Below are 26,287 nucleotides of genomic sequence, written 5' to 3' on the forward strand. Positions count from 1 at the left end.
AACATTTTACCAATGTAGTAATTTAAATTACTTTCTAAAACGCTACATGATATATTGCTCTTTAAGTGAACTACTGTTACCACTGTTTTTAACACACTTTGCTAAAAATGTACAAAAGTATATTTGGAAATAAGTATTTTAGAAGTAAATGGAATTACATTAAACTAAAAGTGTATGTCATAGTAGTCTATTTATTTAAAAAACACTATACTGTATTTTTTTAAACGTATGATCACAGTTTACTTTCAAACATTTGATGAAAGCATAATATTAATGTACTTTTAATATATTTTAAGTAAATCTGTTCGACATTTCTCAATATGTTTTAAGTACAATTAAGTATATATATTTTTTCACCAGGGTATAGCAGAGTTTAAAATACTTCTGTATTTACAGCATACTTAGACATTTCTCAATATGTTTTAAGTACAATTAAGTATATATTTTTTTAATTTACAAGATTTATACTATAAAACATTCATTTTAAGGCACTAATTTATTTTATTTTTTATTTTTAAGAATTTGTGTCACCAAACCCTGTATAATATTCTATACACTGTAAATATGAGGGTAAGACTTGTAAGTAGATACAATTCAAACAATATATACAATTCCACAGTTATTGTGTTATTTTATCAGACTTATACAATACTTTTATAGACTCACAACTGTCTGTCCTCAAATATAAGAGCTGTGATACACTAAATTATATCACACACACAGAGAGAAAGTGGAACTACCCCATTTCACTCTCTCTCTCTCTCTCCAGCCTGTAGACAGAAGATGAGAACAAAATGGTGGATGCAGTCATGTGTTAACCACACGTCTTCCAGCATAAATACACAGAATTAAACATTAAATAATGTCTATTAATTCATTATTCAACTTTTAAATACAATATCAATCATTATTACTCAATTCATCCTATATACTATGAGTGAATACATTAGAAATCATGTATTAAACTTTTTTTATCTGATCTGGATACAGTACAGGCCAAAAGTTTGGACACACCTTCTCTTTTTCAATGTTTTCTTTATTTTCATGACTATTTACATTGTAGATTCTCACTGAAGCATCAAAACTATGAATGAACACATGTGAAGTTTTATGTACTTAACAAAAAATGAGCTGAACCTCCACAGTCACCGGACCTGAACCCAATCCAGATGGTTTGGGGTGAGCTGGAGCACAGAGTGAAGAAGACAAAGGAGCAACAAGTGCTAATAAACACCTCTGGGAACTCCTTCCTTCCTTCAAGACTGTTGGAAAACTTTTCATTTCAGGTGGCCACCTCTTAAAGAAGCTCATTGAGAGAATGATGCCAAGAGTGTGCAAAGCAGTAATCAGAGCAAAGGGAAAGAAGAAACTAGAATATAAAACATGTTTGTTTTAGGTATTTCACCTTTTTTTGTTAAGTACATAAAACTCCACATGTGTTCATTCATAGTTTTGATGCTTCAGTGAGAATCTACAATGTAAATAGTCATGAAAAATAAAGAAAACGCATTGAAAAAAAAGAGAAGGTGTGTCCAAACTTTTGGCCTGTACTGTACTTATCTGGAGGGTTGAGATATACATATCTGACCTCACCATGATTGAACTGTGAATAGAGTGGCTTGCAAAAGTATTCATACCCCTTGATTTTTTTTTCACGTTTTGTCACTTTACAATCACAAACTTAAAACCTCAGTACATTTTTTTTTAATATAGGTTTTAAGTGTAAGAACAACACAAAGTAGCACATAATTGGGAAGTCGAACAAAAATGATACATGATTTTCACATTTTCACTACTTTACTTTGCTTAACCCCTTAACGCCTGAATTAATGTAGCTGTATATGAAAAAATGTTTCATGTGTGTTTTACCTTTAAGTAGATAGTAAATATTGTTGAGATTATTAATTTCACTTTTGCACAAAAATAAATAGAAAGTTTGGTATGTTGCAAATTTGCAACAACAGGCAATATGGTCTATTTGGGGTAAATTTGGTATGTTGCAAATTTGCTACAGCAGACATAATGGTCCATACTAAGATAACAATAACAGAGTAATATAACAGTGAAAAATCAATGTTTTATTTATGCACCCAACAGCAGGCATTCAATAATAAATAACACCAATTACTGTCACCAACACAATATACACAAATATTACAGGAAACATTTCATTAATTTGAATTCTAGATTCATTTGAATTGTAAATTGTCAAAGGTTCCTAGGTCCGTGGCGAATATGCACTAACAGGCATTGGGGGAATGCAGGCGCTATCTTGGCAGGTTGATTGAATCAAACGGTTAGTCGCATATTTGCAACAACAGGCGTTAAGGGGTTAACTACGGTGGCCGAGAAAGCCCAACGCAGTGCAAATTGAAAAGCGCTGCAAAAGCACAAAACACATCCATCAAAATTACAACACAGGCGCAGCAAATAGAAAAACGCGCTGCAAAAAGAAAAACGCGCTGCAAATAGAACCACAACACAACGGAAGTGAGTCACAACGGAATTTTCCCGGGGGACCTTAAAAGATGCTGTACCAGCTGTATACAAAGGACAATAAGTGGCAAACAAGCTTCTGAAAAGTAAGTAATGTTTATTACCTGTGATTACCACGGTTGTGTGCATATTATTAAAAGTTCTGCTTCACAAAACGCCTTGTTTGCCACGTATTGTCCTTTGTACACATAGTGAAGTCCGAGACGTTACTGAAGACGCAGCTTAGCTGGTACAGCATCTTTTAAGGTCCCCCGGGAAAATTCCGTTGTGTTGTGACTCACTTCCGTTGTGTTGTGGTTCTATTTGCAGCGCGTTTTTCTATTTGCAGCGCGTTTTTCTTTTTGCAGCGCGTTTTTCTATTTGCTGCGCCTGTGTTGTAATTTTGATGGATGTGTTTTGTGCTTTTGCAGCGCTTTTCAATTTGCACTGCGTTGGGCTTTCTCAGCCACCGTAGTTAACTCCAAATAAATTCCAAATTTCACTTTAGATTTTATGCAAATTTTAATGTTTTCCACTGATTTAAATTCAATAGATGGTTTTAGCTTGGCTCAAGCATTGTTATATACATACGTTCTCAACTTTGCATCTGTTAGATCTATTATATACAGTACCAGTAAAAATGTATTTATTTTCATTTTTATTATTTTTCCTACATAGTAAATGAATAGAGAAGTGATCCATCAGACTACGGAGGAACACATAAGGAATTATGTAGTAACTTAAAAGTGTTAAACAAACTAAAATCTTATCTAGGGAGCTGTTTTTGAACTCATCCTGTACCCCAGAGGAAACTCTTATTCTTCTCTCCTTTCCAGGGACGCACGATGACGGTCCTGATGAGTGCCAGTTTCATCATAACAATTTTAATAAAGCTTTTGTGGCTCTACTTAAGGATACATGCAAATAATAACTAATTTACTAAATAATATCATATGTTTTCCTTCATAGTTTGGATGACTTTAGTATTTAGTAATCTACAGTGCAGAACATTTTAAAATAACTAAAAAAAAACACTCAAATTTAAGGTGAGTCCAAACTTTTGACTGATACTAAATATTTTAGATAAGTTATAATAGTAATAATGTGTGATCTGATTAAATGAATGCCAGTGAAAGCAGCTAAAGATCATGTCTTATACTAACAGTATATAGCATTTTTAATTTAATATTATGAAAATTCATAAATCTAATAATCAAGAGGAGGGTGGATGATCAAACCAAGCTGAACTGCTTGAATTTTTGCGCCAGGAGTAAAGCAGCATAAAGTTCTCCAAAAGCAGTGTGTAAGACTGGTGGAGGAGAACATGATGCCAAGATGCATAAAAACTGTGATTAAAAAACAGGGTTATTCCACCAAATATTGTCATTGTCCTGCATGAAAATCATTGGGCCCTATTTTAGCGATCTATAGGTGAGCCGCCAACAGTGCACCATACAGATTGATTCTTTGCTATCGTAACAACGGGAAAAGTACACTTTGCATTGCTCGAAATGCACAAAAGGCATGTACTAATTCTCTAAATTAATCATGGGTGTGTTTTAGGTGTAGTGTGTAATAAATCAATCAGAGTATCACTGCCCATTCTCTTTAAGAGTCAGGTGTGCTCTGACTTGGTGGATTGCTATTTTAATGGCGCAGTGCTTCTGCATTTAAATCCAGTAAGCACTAACAGTATCTACGCTCTACCATCTCATCCACTGCCCCCATTTCCCTTTCTGCTTTATAGTTAAATAACTACTTGCCGATTTAGCTGTTTTGTTATTATTCAGTAGAATTTAACCTAATAAACAGATAAATAAACGGATATATAACTAAACATCCATATCCAGGACTAAACACGCCTCAGGATCCAGTCTGAATTGGGCGTCTGTGTTTTTTTCCGGTTTATGCACACCTGATCCAGCTCAGACAGGACGTGATAATTAGTGAGTCGGATGACTCAGGTACAGGAAAACACCAAACTGTCTACTGGGGTCTGGAGTTGGAAAACTCTGGCATGAATCTGTTTTCTTTGGCCAGTGTCTTTCTGACTAACATGGTCACATAGTAGAGCGTAGGAAATTAAAATGGTTCGATTCATAATTGTTTATTATTTTTCACACATTTACTGTCATTGTGTCCAAAGTTGTAACATTGCCGAAAAACGGGATAATCCTAATTTTTAAATATTGTTACTCAACTATTTTAAGTCTGAAAATGAAATCTAGTGAGGTATAGTGTGAAGTTTCCACCAATCAGTGCTGGTTTGGAGAGACATGTCTGTCATCTGCTGGTGTTGATCCACTGTGTTTTATTATCAAGTCTAAAGTCAGTGCAGTTTTGTTTTCCCACAAAATCTTACAGCACTTCATATCTTACAGCTTCCCTCTGCTACTGACAACTTTTATAGAGATGAGGATTTCATTTTCCAGCAGGACTTGGCACACTGCCCACACTGCCAAAATTACCAATTGGGCTTCTAATATAATATTCTAATTTCCTGAGACACTGATTTTTGGGTTTTTATTGGCTGTAAGGCATAATAAATAAACACTTAAAACAGATCACTCTTTGTGTGATACATCTATTATCTTAAGATAAGAGAAGACAAGACAGTCCATTATTATTCCAGCAACGGGGAAATGTGCAGTGTTACAGCAGAACAGAGGATAGTGCAAAGGAAGCACTCCTCTATTCTATTATTTCCCCTTGACCTCCTTTAATCCCTATCCAAAGATGTTTACCTTTAACTTATTTTACTTCTGTACTTGACTATTGTAAGTCGCTTTGGACAAAAGCGTCTGCCAAATGTAATGTAGTGTAATGTAATGTAAAGTAGCACAAGCACTATATAAAATAGGAAAATATATATATATATATAATAATAATTATGAAAGAGTTTCACTTTTTGGACTGAATTAGTGGGGTATAAAAAGGTATTTAAATATACTGTACTACAGTTTTTAGTCTGCTACAAATTTACTTTAAATGTTTTAAACTAGTAGAAATAATTGAATTTACTTTCTAAAACACTACTTGATACATTGTACTGTAACAGATGTTTTTAACACACTTTGCTACAAAAAAGTACAAAAGTATATTTTCAAATAAGTATTTTAGAAGTATACTGAATTACATTAAACTAAAAGTGTACTTTACAGTAGTCTATTAATATATTGTACTTTTTACAATATTTTACATTTGATGAAAGCATAATATTAATATTTTAATATATTTTAAGTAAGTACATAAATCTGTTAGTATATTTACAGCATACTTAGACATTTCAGTTAAGTTTATATATATATATTTTTTTCAATTATCAGCTAGACTCCATCATGCTACTGATTCATAAAACCATCATATAAAAACAGAGAAATATAGAAAGATAGAAAAGTGGCTTTCAGAAGTGAGAAGTGAGCACTGTTATCTCCCTCTGCTGAAGCACAAGTGCTACTGCACGAGGTCTGCTGTTAAATGTAGATTATATCAGATAAAGTGAACTTGGTAATGGTAATAACTTTATTTTTTTTACTATGATGATTTAATAATTAATGATATTGAGATTATTGGAGTACTTTTATAATGGTATTGCTTAATTGTACCTTATATTTCTTGAAATATATTTATCACAGAGCTCAGAATTGTAATTTTTTGGACCAAATGGTTTAATAAAGTTAAGTGAGAAGATATTGACAAGAATGGTCACCATTCTTGTCGACAGAGGGAGTTTTATTAGTTTTTAATGAATGAATGTGCTTTAAATATATGTTTCTTCAGTGATGCTGAGTTATCAAAGTAACAGGGCCCTATCACACACCCTGTGCAAGAAGTGTCATAATGCTCATTGCCATCTTACACCCCACCAACAGTCTGTTTTCACGCTTGTTTCTGCACCCCTGAAATAGTCAGAGAGCACCTGGCTCTTAAAGGGAATGGCAAAAGATTTAGTACACACCTTTTTTGCATTTAGAGCCACGCATGGTGTACTTTTCCCATTGTTACGATAGCAAAGACATACGGTGGGGCGCTGGAATAAAGAACAAATGAAAAAAATTAGATACATATTTGCCGCTGCCATTTTAAACAGCATTTTCAATAGGACATACAGTGCAGATGTGAGCAGTGCATGCAGCACTTATCGAGCTCTTAGTGAGTAAACAGCATGGAGCAGCAGAGGCAGCGCTTGATTATAGCAGTATATAATCTGGCTAATATATCAGATTAAACAGCGCTTTATCAGCAGTTTAGCTCAGATAAAAAGAAGTATATTTTATTGACTGACTGAAGAGGTTAACACAAACAAAGAAATAACTGGAAAAACTAAATGACTTTATGAATAAAACACAAACTGAAAAGGTTGCACCGGTACATTTCTGAACAGCCAGAACCTCTATAATAGTCTATAATTATAATTATATAATTATGTACCTTCAGATTTTGTCATTTAACTAATGTTTTATTTATTTTATAAATGTATACCTGTTTTATCCATATTCTCAAGAACCTTATGAAGTGAATATTAAGTGAAATTAATTTCTGAGCATTTTAAAATGCTCTTAAAAAGACATTTAATATAATTTATCTTCTTTATTTTTATCTGTAGTCAGGTGTGTGTTTTTGGGTCAGGATCAGGGTTTGGGGTTTAGTTTGGGTGGTAACAGGTCAGCAGATCAGCAGCTCATGAATAAATATGGAGCGCAGAGAAACAGCTCACAAAACCAGCAGCAAGTTTCCACTTCCTGTCCTCAGTTTTCTTTTTATAGAACTGATGACGGGGGAGTTTAGAGAGAAACAAAAAAAATGGAGCATCAAACCTCCAATCATCTATTAGAGAAAAATCCGGAACAGACAATGCAACCAGAGCACAGGCCTGAATACAGACAGATTTCACACATTAATCTCTCCAGTTTCAGTTCATGCTTCCACAGATTCACCTCTATTCTGTTTCATTTTGGGCCAGTTTCTCCAAACTTTGCTCATAAAAGGGTTTAAAATACTTCTGTAGAAGTTGAAGTAACAACTCAAGCTTTTTACTCTTTAAGTAAAAGTGGATTATTTGAGTATGGGAGACCGGGTATGAAAGCAGACATCCCAAGTTGCAAAATTGTTGATTTCCCCCGCGGGAATAAAAAAACAAATGATAACGAAACTTTAATTTTATATTAATTAATTTTACATTTTTTACTTTATTATTTTTTTTTATATATAAAATTTAGAGTATTCAAAGTTGAAACAAAATTGGTTTTATCTTTTTTCTTTTTGGAAGGCCCTGCCTCTGCTTATCACAATATCACAAGAAATTGCACAAAATCAAAAACATTTCATATCATATTACAATAATTATTAATATTGCCTCCGCCATGATCTGCTTTCTCTCACTCTCTGAACAAATCCCGTGCGGGAGGGGGGGAAAACACTGCCCGCCCACACTAAAAACTGATTGGCTGTCTCACAGACTCTTTGCAGAGAACAGGCCAATCAGAACCCTCTCTGTTTTCTCTCTCTCCTTCCCACACGCGATTAGAGAATACAAGTCTGTGGCCTGTGTGCGCGTTTGGGGCGCTCCTTCTGAATTCCGGGAGATTATATGTGACTCGCGGGCATCCGGGAGCCACTACCGAAATGCGGGAGACTCCCGCAGCTTCAGGGAGACTTGGTTTGTCTGTGAAAGTAACACGGGGATAGTTGTAACACCACAAATTCCACCAATAAGGGATAAGATATGAGTTATGTGACAGCTTCAGTTCCCTCAGACTGTCATTCCGATCGTCCAAGGAAAAGTTCAAGCCACTGACATCATTTGTCTTCAAACTACAAGGAAAAGTTCAATTCTGAGATAAGAAAGTATTTTTATTTTTTATTTTTGCCTTTTGCAATTACTGTTTGTGTTAAATCAGGTGAAAGTACAGTTTATGGAGTAATGAATGGTGTAACTGTCTCTTGCTAATGTTAAAGCACCATGCTAATTTAGCTAGCTAAACAAAGAATGACAGGGGTGGGGTAGGTTGTAACAAGACTTTTTGGAAATGTTACAACCATCCCCGGGCATTAACATTATAGTTTTTTTGTGATTTTACTAATTCTCCAGAATGCCTAGAACATGGGTGAGGAAAACAGAAAGAGGAGTGGATGCCAAAATTCTAGAAAGAGCTGCAGAGGAAGTTAAGAAGGGACAATCAGTCACTTTGTACAGATACTACAGAAAAATTCAAGGTTTTAAAAGACCATGGCTCAAAGGACCTTCCACGTGTTGGATATGTCAGTCCTTTTTTGAGCAAATTCAATTGAATTTTTGGTAAGCACTAAATTAATAAACGAGTAAATAAATAAAATAAATAAATAAGTAAACAAATTGGCAAATGAAATGAAGTTCCATTGTTTTCTTTGTATTTTTGTCTATCTGTTACAACTTACCCCGGCAGGTGTTACAACCTACCCCGGTAGTGGGATGGTTGTAACAAAAGTACACTCTGTAATTGACATGATCTGACAAGTTATGGGATATAATGGAGGACATTTAAATGGTTATAATTTGTAGTAGACAAATGTGGGTGCTTTGTCAAAAAGTTTCATATCTGTACCTTTTAAAAAAATAGGTAGTTTGAGGTGTTTTCCAAAAAGTGTTACTTTCATACCCGGTCTCCCCTACTATTATAATGATATTGCTTAATTGTACCTTAAATTTCTTGAAAAATGTTTATCACAGAGCTCAGAATTGTTACTTTTTTGGACCAGAAAGTTCAATAAAGTTGTTAAGTGAGAAGCCATTGTCTAGAGTGGTGTGCATTTAAGAGACAACTCAACACCATTAGTTCAAAAGTAACCGCAGTCAGAGAGAGTTTTAATAGTTTTTAATGAATTAATAAATTAATTAATAAGCTTAAAATATGTTTCTTCAGTGATTCTTCAGTTATTAAAGTAACATGGCCCTATCTTACCTATCTACCCTGTGCAAGAGGTGTCACAATTCGTATTGCTATCTTACACCCCACTAACAGTCTATTTTCACCTATTTTTGAACCCTGCACCACGAAAGAGTCTTAAATAATCTGCCAAAGTAAGAGAGTACCTGGCTCTTAACCCTTGTGTGGTGTTCATATTTTTGTTACTCGTTTACTTTGTTACTTGTATTTAATTCAGCAAAATTAAGCAATTTTACATTAAAATGCTTTACACATGCTTGCTTCACCTAAATTGCAAGCAATATAAACAGCTTACATGGTTAATATTTGCCCTTTACCTTTCTTATGTTACATTTCTTTTAAAAAGTGCTATTCTTTTTTTATTAGTTTTTTAATAAAATGTAAAAGAAGATGAATTAAACTCAAGATATGAGTAGAAAATTTGTTTAGTTTCAAATTTACAAATGAAGCAATGTTTATTAGCCCTTGGCCAAACATACTGTATGTAATATAAATGTGTGTGTGTGGGGGGGGGGATACAGTGTGTGTTTATCGAAAATGTGTTTTTATGTATGTTTTTCACAAAAAATGAGCCAATGCCAATGAGTTTGAGTTAGAAAAAAAATATATATTTTTAGTATCATTTGATGAAAAATGAAAACAGGTCCCATAGACCCGAACACCACACAAGGGTTAAAGGGAATGGCAAAATATTTATTACACAACTTTTTCGCGTTTAGAGCAGTGCATGGCGTACTTTTCCCGTTGTTACGATAGCAAAGACATACTGTGGGGCGCAGGAATAAAGAATACATGACAAATTAGATCATTATTTGCCACTGCCATTTTAAACAGTGTTTTTAATGGGGCGTGCAGCGCAGATACAAGAAGTGAAACGCTGCACATACTGTGCGTGTAAACAGCGTGGAGCAGCAGAGACGGCGTTCCTTCATAGCAGTATATTAACTGGCTAATATATCAGATTAAACTGTGCCTTATCAGCAGTTTAGCTCAACTAAAAAGGAGTATAGACCAGATCATATTCTCACCACAAGCGAACCTCTCCAGAAAAACAATCTGCGTATTGGGAAAGATTACGGTGGAAGTTGGGGTCAAACTTGCTGGCGTAGTTAATTGCATTAAAAAAATATTTATATATATATTTAGGCTTAAAGTAAACTATCAAACAGTATTAAAAAAATAAATGTATAATAAATAAATAAAATTTAACAGCATATAAGTCTACTAAGGATGCCAGATAATGGTGAAAAACTAAATCTAAATACATATTAGACCCAATAAATAAAAAATATATAATTTTTTAAGCATTTTCTAGAGAAGCCATTGTCTAGAGTGGTGTGCATTTAGGAGTTTACTCAAGTAGGAGGTTCAAAAGTAACCGCAGTCAGAGGGAGTTTTATTAGTTTAAAATTAAAGAATATGCTTAAAATATCATGATGTTTATTGCTATCTTACACCCCACCAACAGTCTATTTTTATGCTGTTTGCGTAGTCAATAGTAATCTGCCAAAGTCAGAGTGCACCTGGCTCTTAAAGGTAATGGCAAGAGACACACTGATTGGTTTATTTCATGTTGCAGTCAAAACACACCCATGATTAATGAAGAGAATTTTTCACGTTTAGAGCAGTGCATGGTGTACTTATCCCATTGTTACGACAGCAAAGACATACTGTGGGGTGCTGGAATAAAGAATACATGACAATTTGTATTCTGTGATGCTACTTGGCAACGTTCAAAAAGAGGCGGAGTCTGACTTCACATGTGTCGGAGGAGGCGTGTGCTAATCTTCACCTTTTCTTGGGGAGAAAAATGAAAAATAATAAAATCTTTGTTATGCTTGATTAGTGTATATGATTAGTGTATACCACACGTCCAGCAGAAACAACACTCACACACACTTCGTCTCTCCAGTGATTTTGCTGTATTTAAATAAATGACTGGGTCTGGTAATAAACAAGCAGTTACATCATGGTTAATTGCAACAGATGAATAAAACACAGAATTAAAAGAATAATATTACACACATGGATTTTTTTTTAAATAATAAAAGTAATGATTGTAATAAGTGATAATCTGATATTTCAGAACACAAAAGCAGCATCGGATCAGCCGCAGAGCTTCCTGCCTTAATCTTCCTGGTCATTCAGAGGCAAGTCCATCAGTCCACGAGCAAACCTCAGCACAATCATCTCAGAATCATCTCAGTCTTCAGATCCTCCTCTCTCCCAGGATTCAGCGCTGCCTGAAAGAAACCGCTCAGTGAAATACTCGGGCTCTGTTATTCTTGGCTCTATTATAATCTGGATAAAATAGATAAAATGTTTGATGATTTATTGTCTATGGTGCTGCATCGTGATGCTGATTTTCATTGTTGCGTTTACCAATTTATTATGGTTTAAATTCTCAGATTAAGAGATTAAGTCTAATCGTAGTCTGTACTTTCCTTCAGTGGAAAATCTCAATTTAAATTCTGTGTACAAACAGGGGTAAGCCATACTATATCATATGCAATAATATCACAAAAATCTTCGACACAATAAAAAAAAAGAAAAGAAAGGGATTCTATACTGTATTAGTTTTGCTATATTTTATATATTTATTTTGAATAAATATTGTTTCCATTTTTGCATAGCTTTGTGGTAGATTTCAGTTGTTACCTTACTTTAGTTTTGTTACATTTTCTTTTGCATTAAACTGATTTAGTATAAAATAATAAAAATAGAATCTTGGTAAGATATTTTTCTACAACTTCGACACAAAAACTGTAAACACACCAGATAAGGGACAAGACAACAAAGCAATATATAAATTAATATTTAAGTAGAATTAAGCAGAATTTCCTGAAAAAGACAACATTGTGCCTGTGTGAATGTGTCCTATAATATACTGTGTCATTTTTATAGATACGTCAACTATCCTTACATTCCTAAAAGTTTAGCTATGAACATCCAGTAAAAGCCTAACTAATAGGAAACACTATTCATTGTAATCGTGACTAATCAAAAAAAATAATTGCAAGATTAGTCGACTACTAAAATAGTCATTAGTTGCAGCCCTGGTAGACAGTACTATAGGCAGTTTGGCAGCATATGGTTTCATTTTCAGTGGACGAACATTTCCTTTTTGTATGTATAGGAATTACACTCTTATTAATTCTCTAAATCTAATATATACTTTGTTTGCTTTCTGCCATTTTGCTATTGTAAAAGTGGACTTAATTCTGTCCTAAAAAACTTACATTGAATTTCTCCATACCTTCAAATACCATGGTTCCAAATTTGTCCAAAACTCTCAATTTTCTCACAATACTTAATTTATAATTCAACTTATATCTACACTACACACTCTAAAAAACAGAGGTATGATATGAGTACTTTTTTGTACTCAAAGGTACTCTCTTCATAATTGTACCCTCAAAGATACAGTATTGGTCTTTACAGGGTCAGATTTGATCCCTCTGAAGTACAAAGCAATTTCTATTGCTTTGTACTTCTATTGCTAATTTCTATTCAATTTTCTAATTTCTAACAGCAATAAGTACAAATTTGTACCATTTAACCTGCAGCCAAAAGGTACATTCAGTATTCTGGATCACTACTGTACTAATAAACAATATATTATATATATTTAAATTGCACATTTATTTTTTTATTTTTAAGTTTTTGAGCCATATTTAGTTGATGATAATGTTTATAATCTTTATAATCTTTACTGGCTCAAAAAACATGGATACAAAAAGGGACTTTCACTGAAAGGTACTTTTTTTTAGTACCTCAATATAAGGTACAGCCCCAGAGACAAGCTTTATACTCTTTTAGGTACAAATCAGTACTTACTTTTCTTATTGTGCATACTCAAAAACTAGTTAAATTAGTAATTAACACAATTGGGACTCAGCTGAGCATGTGCCATTGATTAGTTAAGGTAGTATGCAAACCACAACCTCTAAAATATTCAAATATTCCCAATTACAAGAAAAGTTGTGCAGTCTGAGATAAAGTAAAAATCTGACTGCTGTAAAAGTTGTATATTAAACTTGGCATGCATTATTTGTAAGGAGCCATGTGACTGAAGTGAATCAGTTTCACGCTTCTGTTAACTTCAGTGCTCCTGCAAATGATGTCAGTCAGGGTGTTAGGGGTTAATCTTTATCTCCTCTGTTTGTAACACAGTCTAAAAGCTCGACACGCTTTCTTCTCCGCTCTGCTTTTATGTCTGCAGGCGAGTCGTAACAGAGGCGCTCAGTTTCTAAGATTTCTAGTGGTTTATGAGCTGTGGTGAATTCTCTGAAGCGATGCAGGTGTAAGATTCACTCTATGCTGGTATTTCACACATCAACACTGACACGAATGCTCTTTTGTGGTCTTATAAAAGCTGCCAGAACTAGATTTATAGTAATAAAGAGTCTCAAACTAATTTGGAGTCAATTCTATCTTGAAATTTTGCACTAGCGCTGCAGCTAACGATTATTTTAGCAGTCGACTAATCGTTGATTAGACAGTGATTATTTACGAACATGACCTTTAAATGCTTTTTAAACAGCGAAAAGATATTTAAATGTGAAGTGGTCTTATATTTAGAGCCCTATTTTAGTTATCTATGGAATAATTGTAAACCGTACACTGTGCAGCTTGATTTAGGGCATGTCGAGGTGTCTTTGCTATCGTAACAGCAGGGAAAGTACACCTTGCGCATCTTGAAACATGCAAAAGGCACATATTAATTTGCTTATAATTCTCATATTAAGGAAATAAACCGATGCACTCTGACTGATCTGCTCGTTCATGTTGTGTAAAGGTGTTTGAGCTTCTCATTTATGGGAACAGCAATGTTATTTTATTTAATATTCTGTTTATTGTTGATGTAAAATTCTCTTTACTTGGGCTCGATATTCTCTAGTCTCGACTACTCAACACTACTGAGATAATTTACACGTTGGCAAGTCATTAAATTATTTTTTTTATTCAGTTGATTTAAAAAAAAAACAAAACAAAAAAAAAACAGCAATTTGGAATTTTCTGATATTTTCTTTAGTCTTAAGATTGCTTACATTGATTAATTTGATTTGCTTTGATCTACAGCTCTGGAAAAACTAAGAGACAATGTAAAATTCATGAGTTTCTTTGATTTTACCAAATTTAAAACTTCTGGAATATAATCAAGAGGAAGATGGATGATCACAAGCCATCAAACCACCAAACTGAACTGCTTGAATAAATTTTTGCACCAGGAGTAAAGCAGCATAAAGTTATCCAAAAGCAGTGTGCAAGACTGGTGGAGGAGAACATGATGCCAAGATGCAAAAAAAAAACAGGGTTATCCCACCAAATATTGATTTCTGAACTCATAAAACTTTATGAATATGAACTTTTAGTTTTCTTTGCATTATTTGAGGTCTGAAAGCTCTGCATCTTTTTTGTTATTTGTCATTTCTCATTTTCCACAAATAAATGCTCTAAATTAGAATATTTCTATTTGGAATTTGGGAGAAATGTTGTCTGTAGTTTATAGAATAAAACAACAATGTTCATTTTACTCAAACATAAACCTATAAATAGCAAAATCAGAGAAACTGATTCAGAAACTGAAGTGGTGCCTTAATTTTTTCCAGAGCTGTATAATCAGATATGAAGCTTTCTGTCAGCTCTCTTGAGCATGAACTGACGCATGAACGATGCAGCAACATGCGGGCCAAGAATCATCCAAGCATCCAAAAGGCCTATAATGTTTAACCCCCTCCATTGTGTATTACAGTAACTGGATAAATTGATAGTTTAACCAGTACAAACCTCAACTTAATAAAACCTAAACTCTTAAAGAACCAGAATAACATGAAATGACCTCACTGTGCGATTCCTTTCAGACCCGCACTGCACTGTATATTGCAATAAACGTCCTTAAAACAACAGAAAACACCACGCTTCAGGATAACAGGCATATTCCAGCCTGCTGATCGTAACCAGTGACTGTATAGACGCATGGAGAGCACAGCCAGCACAGGTCTAGCGCCTCTGCTGGCTGGTTGCAGTATTATTATGTGGCCCTGTCCATCCCCATGTTTAAATAATTTACATTACAGAACAGCTCTGCCCATTTTCCAGCTAGTTTTTCCTCATCTAAACTAAAGTCTTTCCATCTTCAGTGTCCCAAAAATCTAGAAAGTTACTTTTCCAGTATTGTTTTTTATTTCTCTATAGAAATTCTCCAGTTTTGAAATAGTATTCTACTATATTTTCATAAGAAGAAGGACCTGAAAGAAATTAACCTAAATCTATGCCATGGTGTTGCCCTCAGGCAACAAACCTCTTTTTTAATCATTAAACTCTCCTCTAAACATTTTAATATGTAAAGAAGTATTTTTGGAAAGCCTATTTAAGCTGTTTTGTTTTTCATTGACCTCCTTAAACCTAAAAATGGTATTTTTTTTATTTTTGTTGCTTCAGGGCAACAGTTTACAGTTGGAAAACAACTGCAAAAAAATGCTATAGAAGGTTAATTATGGCATGGTATTGATCACGCGGAGCTACAGTTAGAAATTAAGTGACTGACAGTCTAAATGGAGTTGCTGAGTTGTCGAGCTGTAAGAAATTAACCCAAATCTATGGCATAGTGTTGCCGTCAGGCAACAAACCTCTTCTTTGATCATTAAACTGTCTTCTAAATGTTTTAATATGTTAAGAAGTATATTTGGAAAGCCTATTTTAAAGCTTATTAAAAGGCGATCATGTTAAAGCATTGGTTCTGAAGCACAAATGCAAATAACATGCTACAGAGGGATAACTACCTTCTCTACAGCATGTTATTAAGCATACAGAGCTATAGAATTAAGTAACTGACAGTCTACACGGAGTAGCTGAGTAGCCGTCGACCTGTAAGAGATCAACTTAAATCTATGGCATGGTGTTGCCATACCAACAAACCACCTTTTTGATTATTAAACTCTTTCCTAAACATTTCAATATGTAAAGTTGACACATGGGAAGCTTATTTTGTTTTCATTTACTTCCTAAAACCTAAAAGTAGTTTTTTTTTTATTCGTTGCTTCAGGGCAACATTTCGCAGTTAGATAACAAGGTGATCATGGTAAGCATTGGTTCTGAAGCATTTTAATTCTTAATAAATGCAAGAAACATGCTATAGAGGGTTAACTACCCTCTGAATGCTGATATGCACATTAACAAACACTCTGTATTAAGTTATTTCCTTTTTTTCTGTACGTTTTTCTGGTGTTAGCATAAAACAGCCAGTTTTACATACAGTAATTAATTGTTAGCCATTCAGAAAATGTTATAGTAGTTAAGACGTGATGCACTTGTACTTTGTCTCAGTCAGAACTTTTGTCACATTTATTCCAAATACTGTGTAAATAATCCTGTTTTATATTAATCGGGGGTTAAACTGAACTCTGTATTAGATTTGGTTCGTCTCTATTATAAACAGATTAATCAGAGCTGAGCTCTGGTTCTGTAATATGCTGTACAATAAAGCTGTTTTGCTTCTGGTTCTTTAGACTGTGCTGTAAAACTCAACTCAATGAAGGCAGTCTGAGACACTTGGTCTAAATACTGCTCCACCCCTTGTCTCTAATTCAACAACATGGGGGACATTTCTGGCTTCATTTCTACAGAAAAGAAAGGAAATGGAAGCACATTACCCATGCTTTATACAGTCACTGGTCATGACCAATAATAGAGAGATTCTTCTTCCAGTCGTCCAACAAATCCATGACCCACAGCAAGAGTCTGCAGCTGCAGAAAGTCCAAAAGGAAAGCTAAAGGCTGGGAGCTGAATGGAATGAGTCACACAAGCCCCCTACAAAGAGAGGAAGGCAATGGTGGGAGAAGATGTCTGAGAAGAAGTGCAAATTTTAATACAGCTCAGGAAAAATAATTTAAAAAAGAGAGAGACCATTTAAAAAAAGGATGAGTTTCTTTGATTTTACCAAATTGAACTGCTTGAATTTTTGCACCAGGAGTAAAGCACTATAAAGTTATCCAAAAGCAGTGTGTAAGACTGGTGGAGGAGAACATGATGCCAAGATGCATGAAAAAAAAAACTGTGTTTAAAAACCACCAGGGTTATTCCACCAAATATTGATTTCTGAACTCTTAAAACTTTATGAATATAAACTTTATGGTTATTTCAGACATTTCTCATTTTCTGTAAATAAATGCTCTAAATGACAATATTTTTATTTGGAATTTGGGAGAAATGTTGTCTGTAGTTTATAGAATAAAACAACAATGTTCATTTTACTCAAATATAAACCTATAAATAGCAAAATCAGAGAAACTGATTCAGAAAATGAAGTGCTCTCTTCATTTTTTTCCAGAGCTGTTTTCGTAATTTGTGTGCAAACGCATTTAAATCACATAGGCTACGTTCACACAGCAGGTAAAAGTGGCCCAAATCTGATGTTCCCACCAAATTTTGTGTTTATATGATGATTCTTTCAATGTGATCTATTGCCTACATTCATCTCAATAGTTCTTTAAGCTCCTATCGAATATGTGCAAAAGAGCAATACAGAGCTTCATGTGAAGTTTTGGTTTCATCTTTTCCAGCATCTTAGAAGCTGTGAAGGATTTTGCAGCTGAGCTTAAGACCGAGAATTTGTTTGATAAAGGTCGCTGATACAAAAGGGGACGTTTTATGTTCTTCCTTTATTTTATTTTCAATTATTTCTGCAGCAATTTCATTAGAAACAGAGAACGAACCTTTAAATATTACTGGAATAGCGACACAGTCTAAATTTCTATTATAAATAGTATCCCAAATACTAAAACACTCACTCTAGCACACTGCTGTCATCCATTTCCATTGAGGACGCATTTGTGTCAAATATGATGAAAAAGTTCAGATTCAGACCATTTTTACCTGCTAGGGTGTGAACGCAGCCTTAATCGTTTTTCATCTAAGCTAAAAATACAATGAGCCCTTAACAGAAATGAGAAGAGAAAGAAATATAGAGAGAAATAGAGAGAAAGACAAGATAGGGGAGGAAGGGCAGGACAAATTGCATTTTCCCCATTGAAGTCTCTTCTTTTTTGTATAATTTTCTACTGTTTAATGCCTTCCAGTGTACGAGGTTCCTCAGCAGACTGGAGAACGAATGGGCTGTTGGGAGGGTCTTTCTGAGGAGAGTCACGTGATGCAGTCAGTTGTGAGGCTCCTATTGGTTCTCCTGTCCAGCAGGAAAACCCAGGAGAGCATCTCAGCTTCTCAGGTCCTCCAGAAACACATGGTGGGACCATGGGTCCGTACCCCCATTCAGTCACCTGCTGGAAGCAAGGGATACATCCCTTGAAAAACAAATGTGACGTCATCAGGTGTGTGTGTGTGTGTGTATTTAGTTGGTTTCGTAGGAGGAGAGAAGTGCAGCATCCACCGGCTCCATGCAGGAGGGGCAGGTGAAGGAGCGCATCAGCCAGTCGTCGATGCAGTCCATGTGGTAGATGTGCATGCAGGGCAGGAACCGGATCGGATCCCCGTAAACAAAGTCCAGCATGCAGATCACACACCTGCAGAGAACACACACAGACATCACACACTCAGACTCTCAGAGTCAGATAAACACACGCTGCTGCTGCTTTTTATTCTTACACATAAAATACAGATCTATATACTGATGTTTGAGGTACAGTAACATTAGATTTATCTGGGCATTAAGGTGTGATCCCAGACAGACACGCAGACAGACTGATAGACAGAGACAGACGGAGACAAACAGATGTAGACCACACACAGACAGACAGACAGAGATGGAGACAGACACACACATACAAAAAGAGACAGATACTAACATGCAGACAAAGAGACAAAAAGAAAGACACACAGACAGAAAGACACACAGACAGACAGACAAAAAGAGACAGATACTAACTGAAGAGAAAAAAAGACACACAGAAAGACAGAGACAAACAGATGGAGACCATACAGTCAGACAGCCAGACACAGGCACACAGACAGACAAAGACACATACAGAGAAATAGACACACAGACAGACAAAGAGACAGACACAGACATAAATACATACACACTGAGACAGACAGACAAAGAGACAAACAGACAAAGACACAGACAAAAGACATACACACAGACATAGCCAGACACAGAAATAGACAGAAAGGCATACAAACAGACAGATCCACCCACAGACAGACAAAGAGACAGAAGGGCATACAAACAGACGGAGACAGACAAACAGACAGACAAACAGACAAAGAGACAGATACAAACAGACAGAAAGATACACAGAGGCAAAAAGACAGAAAGATACACAGAGACAGACAAAGACAGACAAAGACAGACACACAGACAGAAAGATACACAGAGACAGACAAAGACAGACAAAGACAGACACACAGACAGACAAACAGACAGAAAGATTCACAGAGACAAAAAGACAAAGACAGACAGACAAAGAGACAGACAAACAGACAGAGACTGACATAGACAAATAAAAAGAGACACAGACAGAGGGTTTGTACAGTCATGAAAACCTGGAAAAGTCATGGGATTTGAAAGTAGCAATTTCCAGGCCTGGATAAGTTTTGGAAAAATTAAATAAAAACTCAGAAAGTTTTGGAAAAATCATGGAAATTTGCTCTGTAAATCTTTGTGTTCCAGTTTATCGATGGAAAAAATCTATTTTGAGCTACAAATACATAATCTCAGAGTTAGTTCAGTAGTTTAATCCTACACAATGGAGCTCTCAGGATCTGACACACATTTTATTATTAAAGACGGTGTCAACATTTTATCTGATTCATTTTAGACCTACTATAATCAGTTTTAATTATACTTTTAGTTAGACAGAAAGACAGACACACAGACGGAGACAGACACAGACAAACACCTAACATCTTAGCTTTCTACCTACTGTATACAAACATTACAATGAAAGCTTTTTTTTTAGCTATGATTATTTATGTTTATCTATAATATTTTTGTGAGTAAATCAGCCGGAGACGCTTCCCACACAAGTGCAAAGAAAATAATAATATTAATAATATCTTTCTTCAGGTTGAAACACATCTACTGTACTCATCAGTCAGACACTGACTGCGTACACTACTCACTCTCGTATCTTCTTCTCAGTGCCGTCACTGCCGGGATCAAACACTCCTTTGGGCAGGTGCTGGATGAGGCCGATTCTCTGGGCGATGCGAATCTGCTCCTCCTCGGTCAGCTGCGTCGCCAGCCGGGCCTGACTCGGCGTCGGGTGATACACCGGCACGTGGATCTGTTCCTGAACACACACACACACGACAGTACATGAGTTCATCTGTGTTAACAGTATAACACATCTCCTGAAACTGAGACTCAGTGTGTGAATCAATATCAGAAATCAGAAAGTGAGAAAGTGGAGATTCTGTATTACAGTAATGAAGTGATAGAGAGAGATAGAGATATTACTAAGCGTTTTTATAATGTGAGAGAAATCGAGCAGTGTTCCACCAGGGGGCGACATTTCACCTGAACACACTTTCTACATGAACGAGAGAACAATAGAGAGAGAGAGAGAGAGAGAGAGAGAGAGAGAGAGAGAGAGAGCAACAGACAGCGAGAAAGAGAGATCGAGAGGAAAAAAAGAGACAGACAGAGAGAGAGGAAGAGAGGCAGATAGAGGTTAGAGAGAGAGAAAGCAAAAGAGAGAAAGAGAGAGGCAGAGGCAGACAGAAAAGTGAAAGAAAGAGAGAGACAAAGGGGACTGAGAGGGGGAAAAAAGAGACAGAGAGAGAGAGAGAGAGAGAGAGAGAGAGAAGAGAGAGACAGAGGAAGAGAGCCATATAGAGAGGTGAAAAAGACAGGAAGAGAGGAGGAGAGAAAAAGAACGAGGGAGAGAGACAGAGAGAGATAAAGAGAGAGAGAGAGACTAAGAGAAAAGAGAAAGAGAGAGAGAGAGAGAGAGAGAGAGAGAGAGAATGGGTTCCATTGAAACAGATGCACACTCAGCAGTCTCTGGCAAGACCAGTGGGGGGGAAATGTCAGTTTGTGTGTGTGCGTGTGTGTGTGTGTGTGTGTGCGTGTACTTAATGTGTACTTTATCTAGGGCTGGGTGAGATATAGATATACACACTACTGGTCAACATATTAAAAAAAAAAACAAAAAAAACAATTTTTCCCTTTTATTTTTGCTGTGTAAGTTCTTCAGGTCCAGCTAATAACCATAAATGATACAAAATCCAGTGCAAAAAATATATAATATTATTAGTATATTGTAAATGTATACTGTAAACCTGTAGACGTCTGGCTGACCCACATGGAAACAGTAGCTTTAGCCTTTAGCTCAGATTAACATGATTGAGGACTGAGTCTCAGTTTCAGCAGAGAAGAGAATTAGAATTAGAATTAGAGTTAGAGGTCTGACAGGTGAAGAACTGCAGTAATAAAGTCAGTGATAATCCGCTTTTTTTGTTTATAATCTAACACTATACAGAAAAAAAAGATAGCATCAGACATGGACTATAAAACAGGCTGAACCACAGGAGCGAGACTTTAGTTTAGTTAAGTTATGTTCAACTTAACATGAAATTAAGCGTATAGAGAGCAGCCTTTAGAGAGTGCTGTGCAATTGAAACCTGGCTGAGGAAATGAAAGACGAAACCGGAAGTTTGTGACACGATTAAATAAAAAAGAAGAAAAGCAAATAAAAAGTTAATAAATAAAGTAAATAAAGAAATAAATGAGCATTATGATCTATGATTGCTTTTTGCATTAAGGAGACAAATACAAGATCTCAAGATCTTCTAACTATCTATTAATCACTGAGTGCCTTTACATGCATTTATAATCAGATTACTCCAGAACATTCTGGGTTCATGAACTCAGAAAATCAGATAGCAGAAAAAAAAAAAACTATCAAATAACAGGGTAAAGCCCTATACGGATGGGATTAGCTTTTCAGGGGGTTCTGGGGTAATTTCCTCTTTTATGGGTTTTTTTTTTATCCTCTGTGATTTTATTCCTGTCCAGAACGATCATGTACGTGTTTTTCTCAGACGTCCTCTGAGAAAATTACAGGCTAAATTTTATCTACTGTTTTTCTCTGAACTCCGTGCTCCTCCGGTAATTTTAGTCCCGTCCGGATCCACATCTCTGAGTTTCGTCCCCTCACGTTTAATAAAATAGCTATTTGTCCACTGCCGTGCACCGTAATTACACTTTGGGTGCTCGTTTCCACAGAGATCCACGTTAAAAAAACAACAACAGCGAATGGAAATGGAGGAGCTCCTGAACGCTGTGATGTCATGTGACTGAGAAAGCCAAAAAAATACTCACTGGTCCTCCTGTTTTTTTTTTATTACAGTCCGGATGCAGGAGTTTTATCACTGAGTAGAAGAGTAAAAAAAAAAATTCAGACACTCGTCCCCCTGAGAAACTAATCCGGTCCAGATAAGCTGTAAGTCACATGTCTGTTTACATGGACAGTTTTAGCCAGAAGCCACCGGTCACGATCATTACAATGATCATTACCACTGCACTGTCTACTGCAGGTGGTAATTAATATCACTGTGTTTTAAGGAATGTTAAATACACACACATGTTCCTGTCACAATATCTATTCATTTTTAAGACCAATTTAGGCCACTTACATAATGACAATAGCTTAATAATGCAATCATACTATTATAGAGTAATGAACATATGATAATTAAGGATATTCGGACATTGCAGTTGGAATATATATATTTTTAAATATCTTAAAAAAAAATTAAAACAAATAAAACAAAACCAAAAATTCAACAAATATTTACATAAATGTGCTCTCCTCATTAAATAAGGACAGTGAAAAAATCAAGGTAAGCAAAATTAATATTTTTATTTATTTATTGTATTTTATGATCATTTCTGAGATTCCTGCTGTTGTTAAACTTGTTGCCAGTGTTTTTATTATAGTTATTTCCTTTTTTTTCTTCTAAAAAAGAAAGAAAACACACTTAAGTATCCAAAAAAAACTCCCACTTCAACTCCCACAGTTTATGTCACCTTGCTATGAGCACACTGGACAGTGTTAAACGTAACTCACAAGATAACACCTCACAACTTATAAAAGTGTAAGTGCTCAGGCTAGCACTGGGCAATTTAATTATATTTTTTTGCATTTTTATTTAATTTTTTTTGTTTGTGTGAATCAATAAATAGGAATATTGTATATTGTTAAAATATCTTTAAACATCATGATACAATATTTTAACAATATCGCCCAGCCCTAAGCTCATGCCCTCACTGATGCAACACTTGTATTGTAGTATTGAGAGCGGTGCAGTGAAGCTGTGAACTCCAATTTAAATATCAGCAGCATTTTCCCAAACTGTGTTACACTGCACACACTTCACAACACACACTGTTCACACACACACACACACTGTTTACATGCAGGCCTCTGCAGAGAGGGTGTGTGTGCTCAGGCGTCCGAGTCGCTGGAGCAGAACCAACATACAAACTCACAAACTCAGACCAGCAATCAGATCAAACCCAGAGGTGAGATCAGCTCACAATCCTCCAGATGTAGGTCACAGAGACACAGGCAGACAGAGAGCCATAGGGAGAGACACAGGGAGAGACACAGGGAGAGACACAGGGAGAGACACAGGCAGACAGAGAGCCATAGGGAGAGACACAGGGAGAGACACAGGGAGAGACACAGGCAGACCGAGAGACACAGGCACACAGAGAGACACAGGCAGAGACAGAGAGACACAGGCAGAGACAGAGAGTCACAGGCAGAGACAGAGAGTCACAGGCAGAGACAGAGAGTCACAGGCAGAGACACAGGCAGAGACACAGGCAGAGACACAGGCAGAGACACAGGCAGAGACACAGGCAAACAGGGAGACACGCAGACAGAGAGAAACACAGGCAGACACGCAGCCATAGAGACACAGACAGACACACAGACACAGGCAGACAGAGACAGAAAACAGAGAGACAGGTGTATCATATCATATCGTACACAATAATATTGCCATAAATTCTGACAAAAATATATATATAATATTAGAAAAAAAGTATATTTACTGCATTGATTTTTAAATGTTTCTTTTTAGTTTACATGCATGCAAAAAAACTGCTACACTTCAGTTTTATGGTAGATTTGTGTTGCTACATAACTTTATGTATTTTTTTTTTTTATACAAAATCAGGGTCTTGTTAAGTTACTGTTCATGAAATATTTACCTCTTTTCAGGTATAATAACTTTATTTTGTTGCAGTAGTATATTCTTAAAAAGAAAAAAAAAAGTTGTATATAGCCAAAAATATAATTATCGCAAAAATACCCTAAAATATCTTAATATTTCTGTATGGTCATATCACCCACCCATAACTATATAGACACAAAAAAAAGACAGACAGAGACAAACAGAGACACACACACACACACCGGCTGTGGGGTGACTGAAGGTTTCTAAGAATACATCAGATGTGTCCTTTGATTTCTAAGAAACGAACTGCATTTCTTAGTAGCATTTGAAGAATTCTACTAAACGATGCAATCTATACTCCTGTAATGCAGCATGAATGCAGCCCAGATTCCTAAGTTTGAGATAAAGCTACAGACAGTATGATAGTGAGGCTGCAAACAAAACAGCAGACAAATAAATAGAACTTTTGGCCCACTGGATATCTAAACATGCTTAAGAGACAATGCTGAAGCCACTTCTAATATATCAGTGCTCTTGGTGCCAATTTTATATTATTTATACTTTTTATTTAGATTTAGACAAATGCAAGTGCCAGATTTTAAAAACTAGCATTTTAGTTACACAAGTTAAACTGGATTAGATCAACAATTAAATGAACTTAATTCACAAGTGAAAAATATATACTAGTACATACTAGTACATAAAAAAAATAGAATATCATTAAAAAGTTTATTTCAGTAATTTCAGAAACTCATTATATACTGTATTACACAGAGTGATCTATTGTAAGCGTTTATTTCTTTTATTGTTGATTATTGATTATGGCTTATAGTCAATGAAAAAACAAAAATCAGTGTCTCAGAAATTTTATCCTCTGTGATTTTATTACCGTCCAGAACGATCATGTGCGTGTTTTTCTCAGACGTCCTCTGAGAAAATTACAGGCTGAATTATCTACTGTTTTTCTCTGAACTCCGTGCTCCTCCGGTAATTTTAGTCCTGTCCAGACGCACATCTCTGAGTTTTGTCTCCTCGCCTTTAATAAAATAGCTATGTGTCCACTGCTGCGCACCGTAATTACACTTTGGGCAGGCAACAGTTTCCATGGAGATCCACGTTAAAAAACACAACAGCGAGTGGAAATGGAGGAGCTCCTGGCTTATAGTCAATGAAAACCCAAAAATCAGCGTCTCAGAAAATTAGAATATTATATAAGACCAATTGATACTTTTGGCAGTGTGGGCAGTGTGCCAAGTCCTGCTGGAAAATGAAATCTGACTGCATCTCCATAAAAGTTGTCAGTAGCAGAGGGAAGCATGAAGTGCTTTAAGACTTTAGACTTGATAATAAAACACAGTGGATCAACACCAGCAGATGACATGTCTCTCCAAACCCCAAACCATCACTAATGGGTGGAAACTTCACACTAGACCTCGAGCAGTTTGGACTGTGTGTCTCTCCACTCTGCTCCCTTGATTTTCTTTAAATAAAATGTAAACTTTACTGATGATCAGTGATGGTTTGGATAAAGAGACATGTCTTCTGCTGGTGTGGATCCACTGTGCAGTGTTTTCCTGGAAAACTAGTATTCTCAATTTATACCAGCTACAAAAACACCAAACCACATCTTGAGCAACCCCATCAGAGAGATGGATGAGTCAGTAACACTACACTCATGGTTTCAGCAGGCCGTGTGACCTGACCTCGCACGGCATGATTTAGGTGATGCTTCTGC

General features: G+C 35.7%; 1 protein-coding gene across 2 annotated transcripts in view; it reads right to left on the reverse strand.

Annotated features, from left to right (window-relative positions):
* rnf11b (ring finger protein 11b) overlaps positions 1–26,287 on the reverse strand; it is a 160,513-nt gene that overhangs the window by 112,631 nt on the left and 21,595 nt on the right. Inside the window, exons 2-3 of one of the 2 annotated variants that reach the window (XR_007441436.1) lie at positions 20,485–20,654; positions 17,671–18,923 (exon numbers count right to left, since the gene is read on the reverse strand). Coding sequence is in view for 1 of the 2 variants with exons in the window: in XM_007231669.4 (XP_007231731.1) it covers positions 18,752–18,923; positions 20,485–20,654 (342 nt within the window). In the remaining variant the exon portion in view is untranslated. Of the gene's footprint in view, positions 1–11,090; positions 18,924–20,484; positions 20,655–26,287 lie in introns of those variants that run through there. The other variant, XM_007231669.4, reaches the window with a different exon arrangement.

Source organism: Astyanax mexicanus, chromosome 12, assembly GCF_023375975.1.
Source record: "Astyanax mexicanus isolate ESR-SI-001 chromosome 12, AstMex3_surface, whole genome shotgun sequence".
NCBI lineage: Eukaryota > Metazoa > Chordata > Actinopteri > Characiformes > Acestrorhamphidae > Astyanax > Astyanax mexicanus.